The sequence below is a fragment of the Phodopus roborovskii genome, unplaced genomic scaffold (genome assembly GCF_943737965.1).
Source record: "Phodopus roborovskii unplaced genomic scaffold, PHOROB, whole genome shotgun sequence".
Taxonomy (NCBI): domain Eukaryota; kingdom Metazoa; phylum Chordata; class Mammalia; order Rodentia; family Cricetidae; genus Phodopus; species Phodopus roborovskii.
In genome coordinates this window covers 22,485,884-22,507,134 of record NW_026126407.1, presented here as the reverse complement: position 1 = coordinate 22,507,134, position 21,251 = coordinate 22,485,884, and the positions used below count along the sequence as shown (strand labels likewise).

General features: G+C 46.9%; 1 protein-coding gene across 2 annotated transcripts in view; it reads left to right on the top strand.

Annotated features, from left to right (window-relative positions):
• The first annotated feature begins 600 nt into the window (after positions 1–600).
• Positions 601–21,251, top strand: part of Larp1 (La ribonucleoprotein 1, translational regulator) — a 47,670-nt gene continuing 27,019 nt past the window's right edge. Inside the window, exon 1 of one of the 2 annotated variants that reach the window (XM_051180621.1) lies at positions 601–1,011. In XM_051180621.1, coding sequence (XP_051036578.1) covers positions 657–1,011 — 355 coding nt within the window. In that variant the 5' untranslated portion in view covers positions 601–656. The remainder of the gene's footprint in view (positions 1,012–21,251) is intronic. The other variant, XM_051180622.1, reaches the window with a different exon arrangement.

Below are 21,251 nucleotides of genomic sequence, written 5' to 3'. Positions count from 1 at the left end.
AGGCAGCGGCTGGGCCAAGGTCACAGGAGTGGGTTCAGGAGCCATGCACAGGGGCTAGTCAAAGAACCTCTTTGCAGCATATGCAAGTCAGGGCCGACGCATGAAAAGATCACTTGGCCAGCATTAGCAAACCGGCTGGCCGCGTGGCCAGGCCCCATGTGCTCCACCTGCGGTGGCTCTTGGGCGCTGGCCCTTTAAGGCTCCTCCCCCACCCCCGCCCTCCCGAGTTGCATCAGGCACGTGCTCGCCCCCGTCCGCAGGCCGCGCCGCAGGAATGGCAGCCGAGGGGCGGGGTCTTCGGCCGTGCGCGCGCGCGCTCACCGCTGCGCCGTCCCCGCCCCTCGCGCGCCGCGTCTCGAGGCGCGCGCCCGCCCGCCGCCCGCCGCGGATCGCGTGGTCTGGCTCGGCTCTCCGCGCCGCTCCCCCCCGGGCCGTCCGCACCGCTGCAGCCCCCCGAGCCGCCCCGGGCCGGGGGCGGGGGGACGCAGGCCGGGGACCCAGGCCCGCCAGGCCGGTCAGGCGCGCCGGAGCCCTCTGCCCGGCGCGCCGCTCCGCGTCCGCCCGCCCGCGCCGCCCCGCGTCCGCGCGGCCCGGGCCCCGGCGCCCCGCCAGCGGCCTCGAGCGGGGCCCGCGGCGCGCCCGGTCGCTCCGCGCAGATGGCCACTCAAGTGGAGCCGCTGCTGCCGGCGGGTGCCGCGCTGCTGCAGGCCGACGAGCACGGCCTGGCGAGGAAGAAGCCCGCGCCTGACGCCCAGGCCGAACCGGGCCCGAGCGACGGCGGCGGCGAGCCCGACGGCAGCGCTCGCAGGCCAAGGCCCGCCTGCGCCAGGCCCGGCCGCGACGGCGCGGAGCGCGAGAGCCCGCGGCCACCCGTAGCTGCCGAAGCTCCAGCGGGAAGCGACGGCGAGGACGGCGGCAGGCGTGACTTCGTGGAGGCGCCGCCGCCCAAGGTGAACCCGTGGACGAAGCACGCGCCGCCGCCGGCCGCGGTGAACGGACAGCCGCCTCCAGGTGGGTCTGCTCGGCGCGGCATTGGCCCGCGCGGTGACGCGGGCGTTTCCCTCAGAGCGGGGCTGCCGGGGCAGCAGCGGTTGGTGGCAACGGCGCGCCTCGGGCCTAGCTGGCCGGACCGATCCGGGCGGGGCCGCTCGGTGTGCTCTCGGTGTGCCTTGTGTTCCCTGTGCGTGCTGGCGCCCCGGGAGTGCGTGTTCAGAGAACATGTGTCACGGCTCCGAGCGGGGCCTGGCTTTGAAGTTCTCAACTTTGCGCCTCGGGGAGCCGGGTGAGGTGTGGGGAGTGCGGGCTCCAGCGTGCTTCGGAGCCGGTGGCGGCCTGCGGCGACGCGAGGGGCGTGTGTGGTGGCGAAGGAGTGGCCGGGCCGGTGCGGGGCAAGCGGGTGACAGTTGGGCGCCATGCGCCGCGCCGGGGCTGTTCGCTGCGCTCGCTGGCCTGGGCTGCACGCGGGGCTCCCCTCCCCCTCCGAGTCCGGGCGGGAGGTGACTAGGGAATCCCGACCGAGGGCGATCGGCTTGGTCAGCGAGGGGCACACGGTTCGGGGACAGCCTTGGAGGCACAGAGGATTTCCGCCTGTGTATTCCCGGGTGCCTCGTAGTGAGCGACCCAGGAGTTTGACCGTCTGAGTCCCAGTACTTTATTTTTAAAATTCCCTTAAGCCGAGGAAGTCGGAGGTAGTCCCTTTCAGGTACCAGAGTGCTGGAAAGCGCAGGCCTAGCCCTGGGGGAACCCAGCACAGCCCATCCTCAGCAGCACGTTGGTTGCCCTTTCGATTTCTCTTGGGGTTGCTTCATTAGGAGGAGGGCACATGGGGTGTGCAGTAGTACCCGTGTTCTCTTCCTCTCCTTCCCTTCCAGAATCCTCTTATGCAAGGGGCAGTGCTAAAACCTCCATTTTCTTTCAGATCCTCGCTCTCCACCCACAGAGTGGGGGAAACAACTTTAAGACGCTCTTTGGTCCTGCCCCTCTTTAAACTCAGAGGTATAATCATCCTCTCGAGCCGGGCTCCTCAGAAGTTTAAATGAGGCTGTTCTCTCAGGCCGCCGCGCTTTAGCTATTGGTGAACCTGCCTTGTGGGTTTTAAATCAGCTGTGACATCAGGCAGGATTGGGTGCCTGAGCTGGCATTTTGTGTAAAGCCAAGGGCCCTTGATAGCTTGCGTCACTGGGGTTATTGATCGTGGGAAGAAGACAGCTTGGCTGGCATCTCGACTTTATCTCGGGATAAAGCCAGACACGATTTAAGTGACCAAAGAACAAATTCTAGGTAGGGTAGATAAGTTCTGTTCCTTTTACGGGGTGGTAGTAGTGGGGAGGGTTTGAGACAGGGTTTGCCCTGGAACTCTGTAGAGGAGGCTGACCTTGAACCTAGAGATCGACATGCTTTTTGCTTCTTCGTGTGCTGGGATAAAGACATGAACCATCACCTCTGACTTGTCCTGCTTTTGTTTATTTTTTTGGGATCATAAAACAAGAGTGATTACCAGTTGGTTTAGAATCTTTGGAGTAGTCTTTTGGCAGACTACCTGAATTAGTCCAGTAGCTTCTGCCTTTAAACCTGCTAAGGCCTTGGTGCTTTGCAGAGTGAATTCTGTGATTGGGTTGTCTGTCTGGTAAGGTTAGGCCTTAGCCTTTTCTCGTCAGCCAATAGGATCTTTTCCAGCCCTGGTTTTATATGCAGACTGGACATGTTTAAATGTGACTCTAGTGGAGTGACTATGTGGTCTTGGGATTTTTGTGTTCTGTGATGCATATGTTTTTGGAGTCTATAGAATTGAGCCTCATAAGCTAATCTTTCCAAAGCTTGCTGCAAATGCCTATTTTTAGCTTCCTTTTGGCTTAGATGCTAGTGTTTTAGTTCTTAAGGGACACAGGCAGTAACTAGTAATAAAATGTTTTACTGTCCATTTCCTCCCATGTGGAATACTTAATCTAGTTTAAATTTCTAAATTCTAGGTTTATAGTGGTTTTTTTGGAGAGGGGGGTGCTGGATAGGTGGATGAGGGCATGTCTTAATGTAGCCTAGGGTGGCCTGGAACTTATTTAATCAAGGGTGGTCCTGACCCCCTTATTCTTCTGCCTCTGCTTTACTAGTGATGAGATTACAGGTAGGTATGTAACACCATACCTGGTTTTAGGTTTATAATTTTTGAGACTGGGTTTTCTCTGTAACAGCCATGGCTATGCTGGGATTGACTTTGTAGATGAAACTGTCTTTGAATTTAGAGAGATCTGTCTGCTTCTGAGTGTTGGGATTAAAGGTGTGAGCCTCCACATCCAGCAGGTTTACACTTTAAAATTTTGGGGTTTGTCCTTTTGAATACTCTCCCTAATAGTATTATTTACATTCTTTTTGTAGTATTCAAGCCATACCCCCTCAATCTATAGAGAGCCATGGGAAGATAGGTTTGGGCTTAGACTGCATGTGTTCACAGTGCCAACTATACCCCTTAGCAATGTATGTCACCTTCCCCATTTGTACAACAGGGATTAGTTTATGATGCAGTTGCCTCCAAGGCGGCATTCACTGTGGTAACTGACACCTGTACATGATTTAGTTTAGCACAGTGGTTCTCAACCTACCTAATGCTATTACCTTTTAATACAGTTCCTCAGGTTGTGATACCCAACCATAAAATTATTTTCATAAGTACTTTGTAACTGTAATTTTGCTACTGTTATGAATCATAATGTAAATATCTGTGTTTTCCTATGGTCTTGGGTGACCCCTATGAAAGGATCCTTCCACCCCAAAGGGGTCACAGCCCACAGGTTGAGACCATTGGTATAGTGCCTAGGAGATTATGGGACTTCAATCTGGATCTCCCTTTTTGTGTGTATGTGGGGGGGTTTTGAGACAGGGTTTCTCTGTGGCATTGGAGGTTGCCTTGGAACTAGCTCTTGTAGACCAGGCTGATCTCCAATTCACAGAGATCCACCTGCCTCTGCCTCCCAAGTGCTGGGATCAAAGGCGTGCACCACCATGGCAGGGCTGGAGGCACTTTTTGTTTGTTTTTTGTTGTTTTTGGAGACAGGGTTTCTCTGTATTGCTTTGGAGCCCGTCCTGGAACTAGCTCTATAGATCAGGCTGGCCTCAAACTCAGAGATCTGCCTGCCTCTGCCTTCCCAAGTTCTGGGTTTAAAGGCATGTGCCACCCACGCCTGGCCTTGGAGACACTACTTTAAAAAAAAAAAAAAAAGATTAACTTTTGACTCTATGAGTTGATGCACCCTTGTAATAAAAAAAACCTACAAAAATGTATCTTTGTTTTTGGATGCAAAGCATATGTATGAACAACAGCTCTCTCTTCTCCCTCTCTTTTTTTTTTACATATTTGTTTTGTGTGATGGGGTGTTGGTGAGTGGAGGTCAGAGGACATCTTTCAGAAGTCTGCCCTCTCCTTCCACCATATATGAGTACTGAGGACTCAGTTCAGATTGTCATGCTAGGTTGCAAGTGCTTTTACCTGCTGAGCCTTTTTTGCCAGTCCATTGTATTAACTCCTTCCTCCCCTTTTCCTCTGGGTAACAGCCCTGGCTGTCTTGGAACTTGATTTGTAAACCAGACTAGCCACAACTTGGAGATCTGCCTTTCAGAGTTCTGGGATTAAGGGTGTGCCCCACCTGGCTGGTAATGAGATTCTTAAAGTTTGGTCTGTCACTCAAAGAAATGACTACCTTCCCCCACCCCCCACCCCCAAGATAGGGTTTCTTTGTATAATACCTGGCTGTCCTAGAACTTTCTCTGTAGATCAGGCTGGCCTTGAACTCACAAGAGATCCTCCTGCCTCTGCCTCAGGATCAGTGCTGGGATTAAAGGCAAGCACCACCAAGCCCATTTCCAAGTCCAGCTTTAATTCAACTTAAACTTTAGTTAATTTACATCTCCTAGACCCTAGAGAGAGCTCACTGTGCTCTCTTACATACAACAAGCAGCTTGTGTGATTGTTGTGCATCTGCCTCTCACTGGGTATACTGAGAAAGCTTGTGCCTGAGCTTGGGGGAGAGTCTGAGATTTAGGTGCTTCATTTGTGTTTGTATGAGTCTCCTTGAAACAGGAGCTGATAATTACTGGGGCAGGTTTCCATAGCTAACTCATGGTGTCCTGAGACCCTGCCCTGCCACTAAAGTAGTTGGTTATCATTAGGGTCTTTAGACTTCAGGCTCTGGAAACTGGGTTTACACTTAGCTGGTTCTCTAGCTAAGTTTCTGACTTACTACTGGGTAATATTGGAATTGTGTACCTCTCTGAGTCATTATTAATTTACTCCTCTAATGTAGACTAATGGTAGTGGTTTTGGAGAGTTGTGAGGATTGAAGGTAGTAAATGTTACAAAGTCCTTAGCACAGGTGCCAGACATGGTGGGAACCCATAAGTGTTGCATACAGTAAGTATTGTTTAAAATTATTTTTGTGGGGCTAGTGAAATGGTTCAGCAGATAAAGGCATCTGGCACCTTCTACTAACCCCGATGACTTGAGTTGGATTCTCAGGATCCGTGTGGTTAATACCTGCAAGTTGTACTCTGACCACACATATAAATAAAAGTAAGCATATATATTTGTGATAGTTACCATCATGTACCAATCCTGCTTTTGATTGAGCTCCAGTCACATACCCTGTGGTTTCCCTACCTTGTTTTTTCATTTGCAGTGAATTGATTAGACTGAAATATTCTAAGATTCTAGTCTTTTTATTTATTTATTTATTTATTTATTTAAGATTCTAGTCTTAAAGCTGTTTCTTCCTGATAAAACCCCAAGCCCACTCCCCACCAAAGCAAAATTGAAGCACAGTTTTTAATTTCCTCAAATCTGCCAATGTGATAGGGAACTCATATCTTGACTCCAAGGCTGGAGAGAGACTCTTGGCTTCATGATCTGAGATTGGTAGCTTGGGAAGGCATGTGGTAGAGTGATTGGCCTTACTGTGTGGTGATAGAAAGTTCTTAAAAGCACCTCTGAGACACCTCCTACCCCAATGCATAGAGAAAATAGGGTGACCTTAAAGTTCACATCCTAATACCTCATCTCCCAAGTGCTGGGATTAAAGGTGTGTGTGGCCACCTAGCTTATCCAGTGTTTAACAAGAAATTCTGTAAAACAAATTTTTATTAATAAAGAGTGGACTCTGAGAAGGGGAAATGTTAAAGATGACAAGGTTGAAGTCCAATCATGCTTTGTTGTGGATCTCCATTTGAACAAATGGACCATGAGATGTTTTGAAGCAGGGTATGGTGGTTCATGTTTATGCTCCCATCACAGGAATACTGAAGCAGGAAGAGAATTCTAGGTCAGCTTGAGCTATAGAGTGAGAGATCTTGTCTCAAGCAAACTCCTTACACAAGTCATTTTGGTGGGAGATCATTTTAGGTCATATTAGGTTATCCTGTTTTGTTCAGGGCATATGGTCATTCCTTGTTTGGAGTTTGTTGGTTATGTTAAATGTTTTTGCAAATGAGCACATACTAGGAACAGTTTGAGTGAGGCTTAAGGCCCTTTGCACCCTCGTTCATGTCACTTTGACTTCCGAAGATGGCACAGTTAGGATTCTTTGCAGGGGAGGGGTGCAGCCTTCCAGCTACCTGCCTTGCAAGGAAAGTTGATTGGGAGGTGGCTCTGGCTTTTGGGGATGGGGTAGTCAGCACGAGCCCTCTTGAATTCTGAACCTCTACTGGGTCTGCAGAGGGTCCCAAGCCAGAGTCAGCATATTATGTTGTTATTCAGCATCTGTCTTCTCTTCCCTGGGAAACAGAGAGAGAGAAAGAGCAGTGCCTCAAACCACAAAGCCCTCTTAAAAATGGGAGGGCTATGCAAGAGAAGCTCAGAGGGGTAATTAGGTGTTGGCTTTGGAAAGGTTTTAGTCAAGGCTCACAGACAGACCTCTATTGGCTGGTCCAGGGTGATCTCAGGGAAGTGGCCAGGAGAGAGGGAGGATGGGGCTGAGGTTTTGATAACAGTTGGTGAAGACAGCTAAGTCTAGCCTCTTCATTCCTTATTCAGTTCCTACTCAAGCAATGCTGCCTAAGTTCTAAGAATCAGGTTGATGACACAGCATCCTACATAGACACAGTTGGTTCACAGCCAGAAGATGCATTCCACAACCAGATTTGTGTAGACTGAGGTTTTGGGGGAGGAGGTATTTCATGCCTTTTTCTTCAATGGGGGGCCAGTAGTCAGAAGTTGGTGAGTTTTGAGATGGCCAGCCTCCTGTTGCTGAGATGTCTCCTGAGGGTTTTCAATGAAATAGTCTTTTGATGTGACACTGTTGTGTTTTGGCTGAGTCTTTGGACTGACTGAACTCTAGATGTGGGAGAGGGCCTTCCTGATGAAGTGTGTAAAGCTGTCCAGGTGTGGTGAAGTTCTTCATCTTAGTCTGGGGTACTGTTCCTATAGCTGTTAATCACCGGAGGTTCCTGCATCCTACAGTAGACAGGATGCATAGTTTTTCTGTTTGTTGGTTTGGTTTAAAGTAGTCACTATGTAGTCTCAGCAGATGGCTCTTACACTAATTCCCATATGAAGAACATACAAGAAGATTGAGCAGCTATCCTAAGGATTTAGAAAAACTTGATGACATCCTGCACTTGATCTTTGTCAAAGCACGTCTTATTCACCAGTACAATCCTTTTGGACCTTAAAATTTGCTTCCAGATCTAGATGTTTCTTTCTACTTTGTTGAGTTATTAACTAGACATCATTTCTTCTTAGGTTGTTCCAACAGCCTCTTTAACTGTTTTTTGTTAGTCCTATTAACCCTTGCTTGGAATCCTCTGATGGTTTCTGAGAACAGGAGTCCTTAGCCCATCCTAAGATTTCCCGAACTGGGTCCCCCACCCATTATGCACCATGTACCACTTTCTTCTTTTCCTGTAGTGTTTCATAGTGTGTCTGGGCATTTGGTTCTGGAATATTCCTTCTCTGGATTGCAGTAATGGTGAGGCCTTCCTAGACCACCTGCATAGTCTCAGAAACCCTGGCCCTAGATGTTATCCCATCTCTCTGACTCTGCTTTGTCTTTTTTAGCTTTGTCTCCTTTTGGTCAAGGTGTCTCCACTGCTATAGCCAAGGCTGACAGGTTGTAGTGGGCGGGTTAATGAACACATACCGATGAGAAAGTAGATAGCGTGCTTTGTGGGATTGTGCCATGTGTGAAGTGTTGAGGATAATATAGTGGATAGGAAGAGCATGTGTGGTACAACAGGGACATCCGGTGCAGTTCAGCTCAGTTTCTGGAGAGCAGGGTTGAGCTGACTAGGAAGGGTGAGTGGGGTTGCTAAGAGCCTGTGATCATTTTATTTTTGGTTGAGAGCAGGGTGGGGCTCAGGGAACTGAGTTCCTGTGGTTGGAGCATACCCAACTACTAGAAAGGTGGGCAGTCCTGCTTTATAGGCTGCCAAGTCCCATTTAGGTAGAAGGCCACTGGGGGAGCCTTAGTGGATTTTGAATGAAAAGTGATGTGGTCAAATTTTTCCTTCTACAAGATGACCTCTTACATTAAGATAAATGGTTTTACTTTTCATGTCTAGACTAGAATTCCCATATTACAAAAAAGAGCCCCCGCGTTACACTGTACCTCAGCCACTCTGCACAGTCCTGGACTGTTCTGGTTGACCAGAAGTTTTCTACATGTCTGAATTCAGTTGAATTAAAACCTATGCTCAGGAGCAAGAAGTTTGTAATGTCCCAGACAGGCTACTAAACTTAAGTGCCTTCCTGAGAAGGCTGGCCTAAGGATGTTCACAGTCCAGGCCCTAGTTATCAGCTCTGTTCTGGTAGCTGTGCCTTGGCATTTGGTTTTCCTCCTATTCTTCGAAGAAAATGGAGATTGTTAAAATTGGAAGGGGCTGCAGAGATGGAATTGTCCTTCATAAGGTTCTTCACAGGTTAGGCACAGCATGGCCAGTGGCAGAACAACTTAGATGCAGGTGTTTGGGCTCTGGGTTTCAGAGGGTTTATAGTCTTGGGCTGGCTGGGTTACTTTGACCTGAGAGAGGCTGAAGATCATACAGGAATAATGTATAGAGGAGGAGACTGTCCATCTCTTGCTGGACATGGGAGCAGAGTGAGGAAGGGACCTGGGCACATATTCAGTTGCCTACTTGCAGCTAGGTCTCCACTTCTAAACATTTCTAAAATCTCTTAAATGATGCCACCAGTTGAGGACCAAGCCTTTAACACGTGAGCCTCTGTGAGTCATTGCATATTCAAACCATAGCACCCACCTACTAGGACCACTAGAAGGTGAGCTTAGGTGAGAGTGTGCAAGTGCTCCACAGGAATTAGCACAGAAACTTGGGTTTTACTCTTGAATTTGCCTTTCATTTTGCTTAACAGGATATGTTGAAGCCATTTTTCTTCATTCATGGCCCATGATCCCCAGAATTTGGACCTGAGCATAAAAAGGAAGGTAGTTCATGTCACATCCTCCAGCTAGTTTTCCTGACCCTGGACTTTGCTGGCTTATTGTAGAGACCTTGTAAGAAACCCAAATGGAGATGATCTCTCTCTCTCTCTCTCTCTCTCCCTCCCTCCCTCTCCTCTCTCTTTCTCTCCCCCCTCTCTCTCTCTCTCTCTCTCTCCCCCTCTCTCCCTCCCCCTCTCTCTCTCCCTCCCCTCTTTCTCCCCCCCCTCTCCCCCCCCTTCTCTCTCTGTTGGTGCTCTGATGAGTTTTGTCTGCTTGCTTGCCTGCCTGTGATTAGAGGTCAGAGGACAACTTACTTGCTGGAGTTGATGCAGGTGCATGGGTGTACCAGGGATCAAAGTCAGATCTCCTTTATGTGCTGAACCAAATTGTGGCTCTTGGAATTTTAAGTGGAAGATGAGTCTGGATGCTCTGTGGTAAAATTGTCCATTTAGTGCTTTGGTGTTTTTCCACAGCTTTGGATTTGTTGCAGAGATCTCTTCTTTCCTCTGTATGACAAAAAGGTAAATTGGCATTAAGAACATAGCCTTGTTTTGGAGTTAAGTCATATCATCTCAGTGACCTCTGTGGTTAAGTTTTGGTGTGGGTATGGGGGCAGCATTGGTAGATTTTGGCTTGGTCAGTTGGTAACTGACCAAGTGAACATAGCAGGTGCTGAGTTCCTTGCCCAGTAGTAACATTTGAATAGTTTAGGTGGCAATGTCTTGAAGGACCTGTAGCAAGAAACTGGCAAAGTTCTAGTTTGTTGATTCATAAAAATTTTAGACTCTGTTAGCTGCCAGTCCCTCCCTCACCCACAATTAAACAATAAGCAAGAGTAATATGCCACAGTGGGGCTTTTATTCTGAAAGAAAGAAGTCACAAATGGGCTACATGTGGTGGTGAACATCCTTAATTCTGACTCTAGAATTGAAGGCAGAAGGATTGCCCTGAGCTTGAGGCCAGCCTGAGATACTGCAGCAAGAACCAGGCCACACCAAAAAGAAAGAATAGGCTGGACATGGTGTTATTTACCTCCTAGCCTATGGAAAGCAAAGGCAGTTGGATGGGTCTCTGAGTTTGAGGTCAGCATAGTCTATATAGGGAGTTTCAGGCCAGCCAGGAACACATAGTTAAAACTCTGTTTCAAAATACAAAACCAAGTCACAAAATATATATCTGTATCCACATCCTTATGACAGGTTTTGCCTCCTGACAGGTTTCAATTGATTTGCTTTAAGGAACCATCCATATTTTAAAATTGAGAAAACTAGGCTGAGTGTGGTGGCTGGCATACACATCTTTAATCCCAGCACCCAAGAGGCAGCAGAGGCAGGCAGATTTCTATAAGTTTGAGGCCTGTTTGGTGTACATAGTGAAGTTCCAGGATGGCCAGGGCTATGTGAAGAGACTGACCCTGTTTCAAAAGACAAACCTCCAAAAAAGAAAGAAATTATCTAGAATCGTAGAGATTTCCAGCTTTGCTTTAAAGGAAAAAAAAATTAAAAAGGCAATGCATAAAGCTTTGTTGAATTGTATACGAATACTGGGGTGAGGGACATGATCTGGAATCAAAGTGGGCCATCACTGACAACTGGTAGCCAAAGCACTGCACCCTCTGGACTATTGGCTAGTAGTTATTTACATGCAGGCCCTTGAGTTTTCATCCTTCATTGGGCTTTCTTCCAGCATAAAGACCACCTGTGGGCCCAGATCATGTGTTTTCATCATCAAAAGAGAAGGGACAGTGTTTTGCTCAAGATATAAGGAATTCCCTTGTAGAACAGTTGAGGGGTTGTTGGATGGTACTGCAAGGCTCCCCAGAGAGAGCTACTTAATCTTCTCTTCAGGGAGAGGGAATGTGGTGAGGCTGTGATACCAAGAGCACTGTGGCCTGAAGCCCTGGATGGAGCACAACTAAGGATAAACTTGCTAAGGAAACTTGTTAGGCCCCAGCTAGCCTTTCCTTTGCCTCCTCCTATAGAGTGGGTATAAATAGCATCATTGGTTCCAGTCGCTTAAGGCCCCTTCTATCCCAGTCATCTTGTAGTTATGAGAATGATTAAGCAGGTGTTAGCTGCCACATGGAAAAGGGAAAGAACAATCCCAGGTAAGTGTGGTGTCATCTTCTATTTGGGGAAGGGAGCCAAGCCTCCTTGGAACATTTGTCTCTGGACAGAGACTTACCCCAGACAGTACTGTCCTATGTTCCCTGAAGTGGGGGAGGGTAGGGAATCAGGCACATTGGAAGATCAGCTGCTAGCTTCAGCTATGCATCTCACTGAGATACTTGGGCAACTTTACTGAATTTTCCTGCTTCTTGTGACTGGGAGCTGTAGAGACACAAGAAGTCTGTCAAGGCTCTTTTCATTAGAATTAATTTCACTATATCAATTAAGTCAAAAGTTAGGACCCCAATTGTTGTGATCTCATTCAGAGACTCTTGAGATCTTATTCAGAGACTCTCCTACTCAGGGTGGACCAGCTTTCCTCCCTAGGCTAAGGTAGTGGACTCCGGGTATAGAATATTGTACTCTACCTAGGCTTCTGGCTCATGTTGGGATGTGCCATAGGTGGTAAAATACTCAGCAGCATGCAGACAGTGATAGGTACTCCGTGGAAGGAATGGGAGAGTTCTACATTATATTTGTGGTTAGGTCATTACTGAGGTGTCCTCTTCTGGTCTGAACATGTAGAACTTAGGCCTGGTAGGATCTGGGGTCCAAGTGTCAGCCAGCTTAGCAGAACACAGGCAGACTAGTACAGTGCTCAGGTTTATCCAAGCAGATCCCATGGCATGAACCTGACCTTTGTGTGACAGAAGCTGCTTGGCCCTCACCAGCTTGAAAAGTCACAAAGTTAGCCATTGGTTTGAACAGCCTACTAACAGGCCCTGGGAATTCTGCTGGGCAGTAGAGAGAGCAGCAGCCTGGCCTTATTGTTTACATTCCCACAGGGAAGCAGTGAACTAGCTACCAATTATCTGTTCCTGCCTAACAAATCACCTCCCAAAATAGAAGCTTAAAGAAACAGCCATCTTCAGGGCGTGTGTGCAGTCCTGTTATCCCAGCTACTCTGGAGGCAATTTCATAGAGTATTGGCCAGTGAATAGGGGCAGGCATTGTTAAGGTATAATCAGAGGTGATCTTTCTAGCCAGAGAACCTCAAGGCACTTAGTATCCTCTAAGGACAGAGATGGCCTGTGTAGATGAAGAGAGCTCAGGTACATTTAGAGGACTCTGCATTTCTGTTGTGGAAGGAAGAGATGACAAGTATATGCTTTTAAGATTTTTCAGGTTAAGCTTCAAGGCACCAATGTTTGTGAGGCAGAGGCAGTTGGATCTGTGAATTAGAGGCCAGACTGGTTTACAGAGCAAGTTCCAGGACAGCCAGGGCTACACACTGAAACCCTGTTTTGAAAAACAACAAAAATGTTTAAGGATTCCTCAGGTTTGTAGAGAATGGGGTCAGGAGCAAGATGGAAGCAGAAAAGCCTGCAGGAAACCCAATGTGAGTGAGCAGTGAATGTGAAGGAAATAACACCAGAGTCACTTGCTGAACAATCCCTGTTCCCCCAGATACATTTTGATACTTAGTAGCATATATGATCTGGTAAATAATTGAGCCAAAATTACAAGATGGTAAGGATTAAAAGTTGTTTTTAGTTGTGTTGTTTTTTTTAGGGATTTTGAGCAGTCCAGGAGGTTGTTTTGTTTGGTCTAAAACAGGACTTGAATCATGGTATTCAAGTGAGATTAAAAAAATTTTTTTCTTTTGCCTTCTGTCAGAGCAGAATGTAGGCAAGGTTTTTGTTTATACCTGCAAGTCTGCTTTCCTAGGAAATGTGTGGGCTGAGGACAGGGCTCAACTAGTTAATAGCACTTGCTGTTCTTTCTGAGTACTCCAGTTATGTTGCCAGAACCCATGTGGGACAGCTCCTGACCACCTGTATAAAGTCTACCTCCAGGGGACCTAACGCTCTCCTGGAGTCTGGGGGTACTACACTCAGGCACACCCACCCACGCCCCAACACACACACACCCACAACTCCCCACCATCACCATGTTTTTCTCAACAGTGTTTCTCAGTGTGACTTTGGAGCCTGTCCAGGTTGGCCTCAAACTCATAGAAAGATCCACTGGCCTCTGCCTCCTGAATGATGGGATTAAAGGCATGTGTCACCACTGCCTGGCTATCTAATTTATTTTTATTTCATGTTCATTGGTGTCTTGCCTGCATATATGTCTGTGTGAGAATGTCAGAAGCCCTGGAGAGGGAGTTATGGACAGGTATGTGGATGCTGGGAATTGAACCCTGGGTCCTGTGCTCTTAGCTGCTGAGACATCTATCTTGTCCAACCTTCCTTCCATTCCAGCTCACTTTCCCTGTTTACTTCCTCTGAACAGCTCAAGTGCTCAGGAGCTGAACTAATCATACCATGTCCATCAGAAAAAAGGGGCATTGGGTTCTTTTGTCTAGATCTCTTGAGTTGGTGTCTTCATAGGGCACCAGCAACAATAGGGCAAAGAATCAGAAAAGTCCTGGGTGAGTTACAGAGTGGTCATGACCTGGGTCTTTTTTAATTGTGTGTGCTCCTGTAGAGGCCAGAAGTGTCACTATCTGGAAATGGTGTTACAGGCATTTGTGAGCCACCTGATGTGAATGCTGGGAATTTAATGTATGTCTCAAAATCAGGTCCTCTTGAAGAGCAGTGCAGATTCTTAACTGCTGAGCCATCTCTCCAGCCCTAATGACCCTGGGTCTTAATAGTTTTCTGTTCCTCTCAGGGCAGAGACTGCTGTGTCAGAAACCGCTGTGGGTTGTTGTTAGTGCCACAGTGCAGGCCTAGCTGTCATGGAACTCATTAATTAGGCCAGAGTAGCTTGGAACTCTGTCTCCAAATGCCACCATGCTATATCTTGTTGTGGGTTTAGACCAGCTGGGTAAGACTTTTCACCAGTAAGTCCAGACCAGGCAGTTCTGACTTTGTGGCCTTTTTTTCTCATCTTTTCTCACAGTGGTGTTGTGCAGCACTGTAGCTGTATGGGTGGAGAGATTGCTGTAGTAATCTGGTTAAAGTGCTGGGGTATCCTTAACATTGCTTATCAGAGTCCTGAACTTCCATCCCATTCATTATCTCCATTTTTACCACAGTCATGTGGGGCCTAGTTCTGGACATGATCCTTATTGTATAAGAAAACTGGAGAGATGGCTCAGTGGTTAAGAGCACTGGCTGATTTTCCAAAGGACCCGGTTTCAATTTCCCAACACAAACATGGCAGTTCACAGTTGTCTGTAACTCCAGTTCCAGGGGACCTAACACCTTCATACAGGCATACACGTAAACAAAATACCAGCGCACATAGAAAATAAGAATAAATAAATCTTTAAAAGAAAATGGAGTGCCTATTGGTTCAGAAATTTACTTAAGGCAACAGTATCTGAGATTTGCCTATAACACATTTACTTCAAAGTCAGTAACTTGTTGCCTAGCCTGCATTCTCCCTCACTAAGAGAGTGTATATGTCTCTATATATGCACGTACACATGCATATATCTATAAAACTTAAGCTGTTTCTGGAAGAAGTGTAACCCCAGAGACCCCATTGCCCCTCTGGCAGGCTGGGCTCTCTGGGCATAAGACTAATGGGTATGAGCCAAGTCTTGGGAACTTTGAATCCTGCCAGGGAGCCTTGACCCTTCTTCTTCCCCCCACCCCCCCTCCAATGTTAGGGCCATACAGATCTTTTGGAAAGAGAGCTACTGACCTTGGGGTTTTTCAGGTCTGGCCTTAAGAGTAGGAAGGGTGGGCTGGTTCTCCAGGCTTTGTGAGGTCATCTGGGCCACCAACTATTATGTGCTGGGCCTTTTAGCTTTTTGAAGTGGAAAATCTTTTTAAATTACTCAGGTAGTAACAATTCATTATCAAAAATATCCAAATAGATTTTTAGCAAAGGAAAACCTTGGCATTGTGTTCCACTGACCACCATGAGTACTAGTGAGCACTAATAGGATTACATCTTTCTCTAAAGCAGTACTACCTGCTAGAAATACAATACAGTCGGCTGGAAATGTTACTCAGTTGGTAGAGTGCTTGCTTAGCACAGATGAGGGAAGTTCTCTAGCTCCCAGCAGGCTTGGGAGAAGGAAGACAGGAACTCTAGTCAGTGCTAGATAGCTGTAGAGAGAGGCCCTCACTTTCCCTGAGCTCTGTGCACAGGTCACAGTTATGCTCAGAACTCACATGAGCACTTGTCCCTGGCCTGGCTAAGAGAAGCCTGGCAGCATAGGCATACTTCTTATCTTTGCTGTCATGCAGGACCAGGATTCCTCCCTCTACACCTGCTGCCTTCTCAGTTCCCTACCATTTGGTTTTGGAAGTAGCTGTAGAAGAAATCAGTGGAGGGCAAGCAAAGACCCTCATCTGGGCTTGTCCAGGAAGTGCCTCCAAATCCCCTGGACACCATTGGTAGATGCTGACCAGCATGGCTAGAGTGGGTATATGAGAGAGAGACTCCTTAGGGTGCTTCTGCCTGTGTGCTTCTGCCCAGCCTGTATGTGGAAGGGCAACCAGTTTCCTTGTTGCTTTGTCTTCTTGTTCCCAAAATGAAACGTTGGGGGTGGGGGGCTGCCTCCCGTGGTACTGTTTGTTTGCTGCCAGATAGCTACCCCTTTGACAGAGGCAGTTAGTTTGCCCTTGTGACTGATGTGTGTGCTTGGATAACATGAGTGGCAGTGCGCTGTGTAGATGCTGTTGAAGTTTTGCTGGGACAGCCTGTGAATTCTGGGTCCCAGGGGGCCTTTGGACTACAGTGCTCATAAGTTAGACCATCTCTGCTCCATCCTGTTTTACTACCCTGTCCAATTTCCAATGGACTGTATTTCAGCTTATTCTTCTCTTCATTTTGCTGCTACCTCACATGAACACTCTAAAGGGCCTTTCTGAGGCAACTTTGGATCAGCCCTCAGGTAGGAAGGGTTATGATTGCTGGTGACTGAGGACCTGCCAACTAGGAAAGTCAGACATCTTCACACTTAACTCAAGTCCATTCTTGATTATCACCATCATGCATGCCACCATGAGCCAAGTTTGAAAGCTGGGATCGATCTCCAGGAATCAAGAGGTGGCTTACCTTGCATTCCTTGGAGCTCTTTTGTCCTGAGGCTAGATGATGCTCAAGGTGGCAGTCACCTATCAGCTACACTGTCCTGCTGGTAGCTGAACAGGTAAGCTAGGACATATAGTACCAAACAGCTATCAGACCACCATCCGGGTCTCCCTTGTTGTACTTGGCTTGTATTTCTGCATTTGTTCTTTCTGGCTTTCCTTCATTTCTTCGGGATAGCCCAGTCTTAGAGTTCTCACTTGTTTTAGGGCAGAATGATCCCTGAATGGAGACAGCACTGATCCCATAGAACCTTGTCAGCTCACACAGCAGATCCTGTTTGTGGCCTGTCCTCCAGCACCCAACACATCATATGCACACACTGTTCATCCATTGCTGACTGGAGTTGCAAGCACTCAGATTGGTGGCTGCTCTTCTTCTGCCTATAACAGGCATAGACTCCAGACTTTTCCTGAACCTCTTGCTGTCTGAGATTCTATAGAGCATCACCAGGCAGTAGCATGAGCCAGTCCCAGGCAGGCTAAAGATTAAAGTCTCATATGCTGAGCACTAGGAATGGGGATTGGCTGTTTGCCATTGCTTCCCAGTGGCAGGATCCCAGGCCTAAGATCTCAAAATCAGATTGCTGGCAACTGAACCCAGAGCCTTTGGAATACTGGGGGAGAGCTTTATTTATCACTGAGCCATGTCTATGATCCAGTTGTCTATTGAGACAAGTCAGGAAAGTCATGACTTGTTTATGGAATGGGAAAACTGCAGCTTATTCTAGTGAGACAGTAGTGATGAATGAGGAAGCACTTACTTAGCCCTGGTTATCAAGGGTAAGGAAAGGTAACTTATGCCCCATTCAGTTTTCTCCTGGGCCTCAGAGCAGGGCCTAAATGCATATCCTGGCTTTACTTTTCACCTGTTTCCCCTTTTCTGCCTCTTTGACATTGTGATCTGTGGGCTTTTTAGCTTCCTGCACCCATCTGTCTCAATTCTGTTTCTGGAAGCAAAATTCTCTGGGGCTTTGGTTTTTGCTTGAACCCCAAGACCTTGATGATTAGTAAGTCATGGGACATTGATTTTGTGATAACAATTGCTTTGACTCTTGACAACCCCTTAGCGCCCCCCCCCCCAGCCATGCTTTCCCCCAATGCATATAACATAGATGAGCTAATTTCAGAGAGCTGATTTTCTGGTGAGAAACCTCATTTCCTGTAAGACTTGTGTGGTGGTACACACTTTAGTCCCACCATTCAGTCCTTATGCAAAGGCATAAGGATCTGAGAGTTCAAGGTTAGCCTTGTCTACATAGTGAACTCCAGAATATCCAGAGCTGCATTGAGAGACCCTGTCTACAAACAAAACATTTGCAGATTTGAGCTTGGAGTTCTTTGAGGACATTAAAAACAAAGAACTCTAGCATTTTTTTCCTGTGTTGCCTATGTTTTCAGATCTTTGGGAGTCACATATTTTTCTACTCTGTCCTCTTTGGCTTAAACTAAATTCTTTTGAGACTTTAGCTTTGAATCTTCTAAAATAGGGTCTTGCTGTGTGGATTGTAAAGGTGTAATGCATAAAGATTCACATCAGGAGGCTTGATTTCTCCCCCTCCCCCCAGTAAGTGCTTAGTAGTAAGCAGCAGTCACCATTATTTTAAGGGACTTAGACATGGACATTACTTGGGGGGGGGGGGAAGAAAAGGTAGAAGCAGTGGCTGTAAGGATGACACAGGTGGACAGTAACTTTTAGTTTTTGTTCTGGCACAGCCACAGTTGGGAGGTTGATGTGAAGCTAAACCATGTCTGACTCAAAGAGATCCACCTGCCTCTGACTCCCGAGTACTCTGATTAAAGGCACGTGCCACCTCAGCCCGGTGACCTTGTCTGTCTTTATTCCTGAGACTTGAAGTGCAGACAGGTTGGTAAGCTCCTTTTTCCTGGTTCTCTGCTCATGTCATTAAAACTTTCTGACTCTTCTCCTAATCAAGTGTGAACCCTTAGCAGGGTTTTGGAGGGCAGACTCCTTCCTTCTCTGTGGCAGGGAATTTGTTAAAACTGGAGGTACTGTGTATCTCTGGTCATATTTCTATAGCTGTGAGGCGAGGGTTTTTCCTGCTCTTTTCTGCTCTGGAATCTAGGTAAGAGTTAAAGAAAAATAGGGAGGACTTGGGGCCTGTTTCTGTAACCGCTCCACCATTTTTTTTGCGCCTCCCCCCCCCCCTCTTCTCTGGTTTGTTTTGTTTTTGTTTTTCTTCTTTAGCTGTTCTGGAACTCACTCTGTAGACCATGCTGGCCTCAAACTCAGAGATACCCATCTGCCTCTGCTGCTGGAACTAAAGACATCACCACTGTATTAGTATTATTACCATTTCTTGAAAGAAGCTCTTAATTCACACAGCAGAATGTAATGTGAAATAAAAAGGAATACTAAGAGTCTAGCTTTACCGACCCGTGGCTTAAGAAGCCCTGATTTTAAAATGTCAAATGTGCTTCTGGATAACCTCTACCAAAATAACAGTTTAAATTTCCTTGGATTAAATTAAAAGTGTCAAGATATGTCCAAATGGTTTTTTTTTTCCCCCTCTTCCCAAAACAGGGTTTCTCTAGCTTTGGAGTCTATCCTAGAACTCGCTTTTAGACTAGTTTGGCCTTGAACTCACAGATCTGCCTGCTTTTTAGCCTCCTGAGTGCTAGAATAAAAGGCGTGCGCCACCACTGCCTATCCCAAAACCAGCTTAGGATCGCCTACTCTGCTGCTGCTTGGTCATTGTGGGGGACAGCATTATAATACTTAGCATAGTTTTTTGTTTATTTCTTCTCTGTTTAGTTTTTTGGGGACAGGATCTTACTATGTAGCTCTGACTGCCTCTGTCTCCCAAGTGCTGAGATTAAAGGTGTACCACCATGCCAAGACCTAGCAGGTGGTTCTTCCCACCATTCTGAGCAGAAAGTTGTAGAGAGTAATTCTTACATATTTGAAACTGGGGCTTTATAGCTCCAAGTTTCAAAGGAAGCTTGTCCCCATGGGTAGCTGGCTGCTTTTGAGATAATCTTTATATAAAGGAAAAGTGATAGTAAAGGAAGCCTGGAAGGGACTGTAGGAGGCCACTACCTACCCATCCCTGCAGTGGGGGTGTTCTTTCCAAGTGTCCAGAGTAGGGGCTGTAGTACACTCCAACCACTTTGAAGCTTGGACAGGAGGTAGTGAGCCATCCTTCCCTCTCATGGTAGCCAGGTTTAATAGCTAAGAATATAAGAACTGAATTTTATGAGCATTTTTAAGTGTATCTTGAGTATTGCATAGGACCTAATGTAACAATTCACATTGCCTGTCTTAAATTCAGATGTAACTGGATGTCTTCAGTTCAGTGCACTGGTCTGCCAGCCACACTTTCCCTGTTTTCCATCCTTTTGGGTCCCGAAAGATTTGGAAATGCCTAACAAAAGAAAAATGGTTGCTATACTCCCCTGAACTCATTTCATGTTAACAGTGCTGTGAGGGAATATCATACAGTCTCAACAAGAAGCCTGCCTGTCATATTTTATGCCATTGTTTTAGTTGTTAATGATATGTTGCCCAGTTAAACCTTAAACCTTATGTTGTGGGCTATATGAGATCTATTGGTTAGTTTTGATCCATCTGCCCAGAACTTGTGTGTTCTGTTGACAGTTGGTTAGCACATTGAAAGATAGGTTCCACAGTGCATGCCTTTAACCCAGTGGCTGGGTAGGTACATTATTGGTGGGATTAGTTTGATGTGGGGGTCATATCCCCTCTACTATTATATTTTTTGAGACATAGAGTTTCACTGTGTAGCTGAAACTAGCCCCAAACTTGCTGTGGTACCTAGGGTTCTCCTCAGGCTTGTGATCTTCTTGCCTTTCCTGCTTGGATGACCTGGCCACTCCAAGAAATTCCCTCCACATCTGGGGAAAGATATGGCATCTTTGAGCAAAATCTGGATTTAGGAGCCAGGACTGCTGCCACAGAGATGTGTGCCCTCTTGATCTGTTCTATTCTGTAGTGACTTCAAGTTCATCATTGAGGGGCCTATCCTAGTCTATTGCTCCATGCTGAAGAAAAAAAGATGTCATGGTGTTCAAGCACTCCTCCTTTTTGGTTAGAATTCTGGTGCGTGTGAGGAAGCAAATAGATAGTAGATGCTTTGTCAGTGGTACTGCAGGGAAAGCTGCTCCCCTGACGAGTGGGAATGGGTGCGCACAGCTTTTTAGCTGGGAAGAGTATTGGCTTTTCCAGTTTGGGAAGAGCTCTACTTGGGAAGCTGCAATTTCATATCCCAAGACCACTTCAACAGCAACTCACTGCTAATGTGACCCTAAGGTTGCTCCCAAGCTGCAGACTCCCAGTATGCAATGATTATTTTCAGTTCCTATTCTGTTCTGGTTGGGTTGGGTGTCAGCATATCCATTCCCATAATCTGGGCAGTAGAAAGTAATTTCTTGGAAAGCTAGAAGCGTCTCTCAACAGTCAACTGCTTGAGAGTCTTGATTTAGAGCAGTAGAGGTGACTTGATAGAATAGTAAAGGGGTATGTGTGGTCTTTGGAGGGTGAGACAGGGAGATTTGACAGCAGCCGGGGCTTCCCCCCCTTTTTTTTTATTACTTTATATATATGATAGTTTTACCCACGTGTGTGCCTTTTGGGTTGTTTGTTTGTTTGTTTTTTGAGACAAGGTTTCCCTATGTAGCCCTTGATGTCC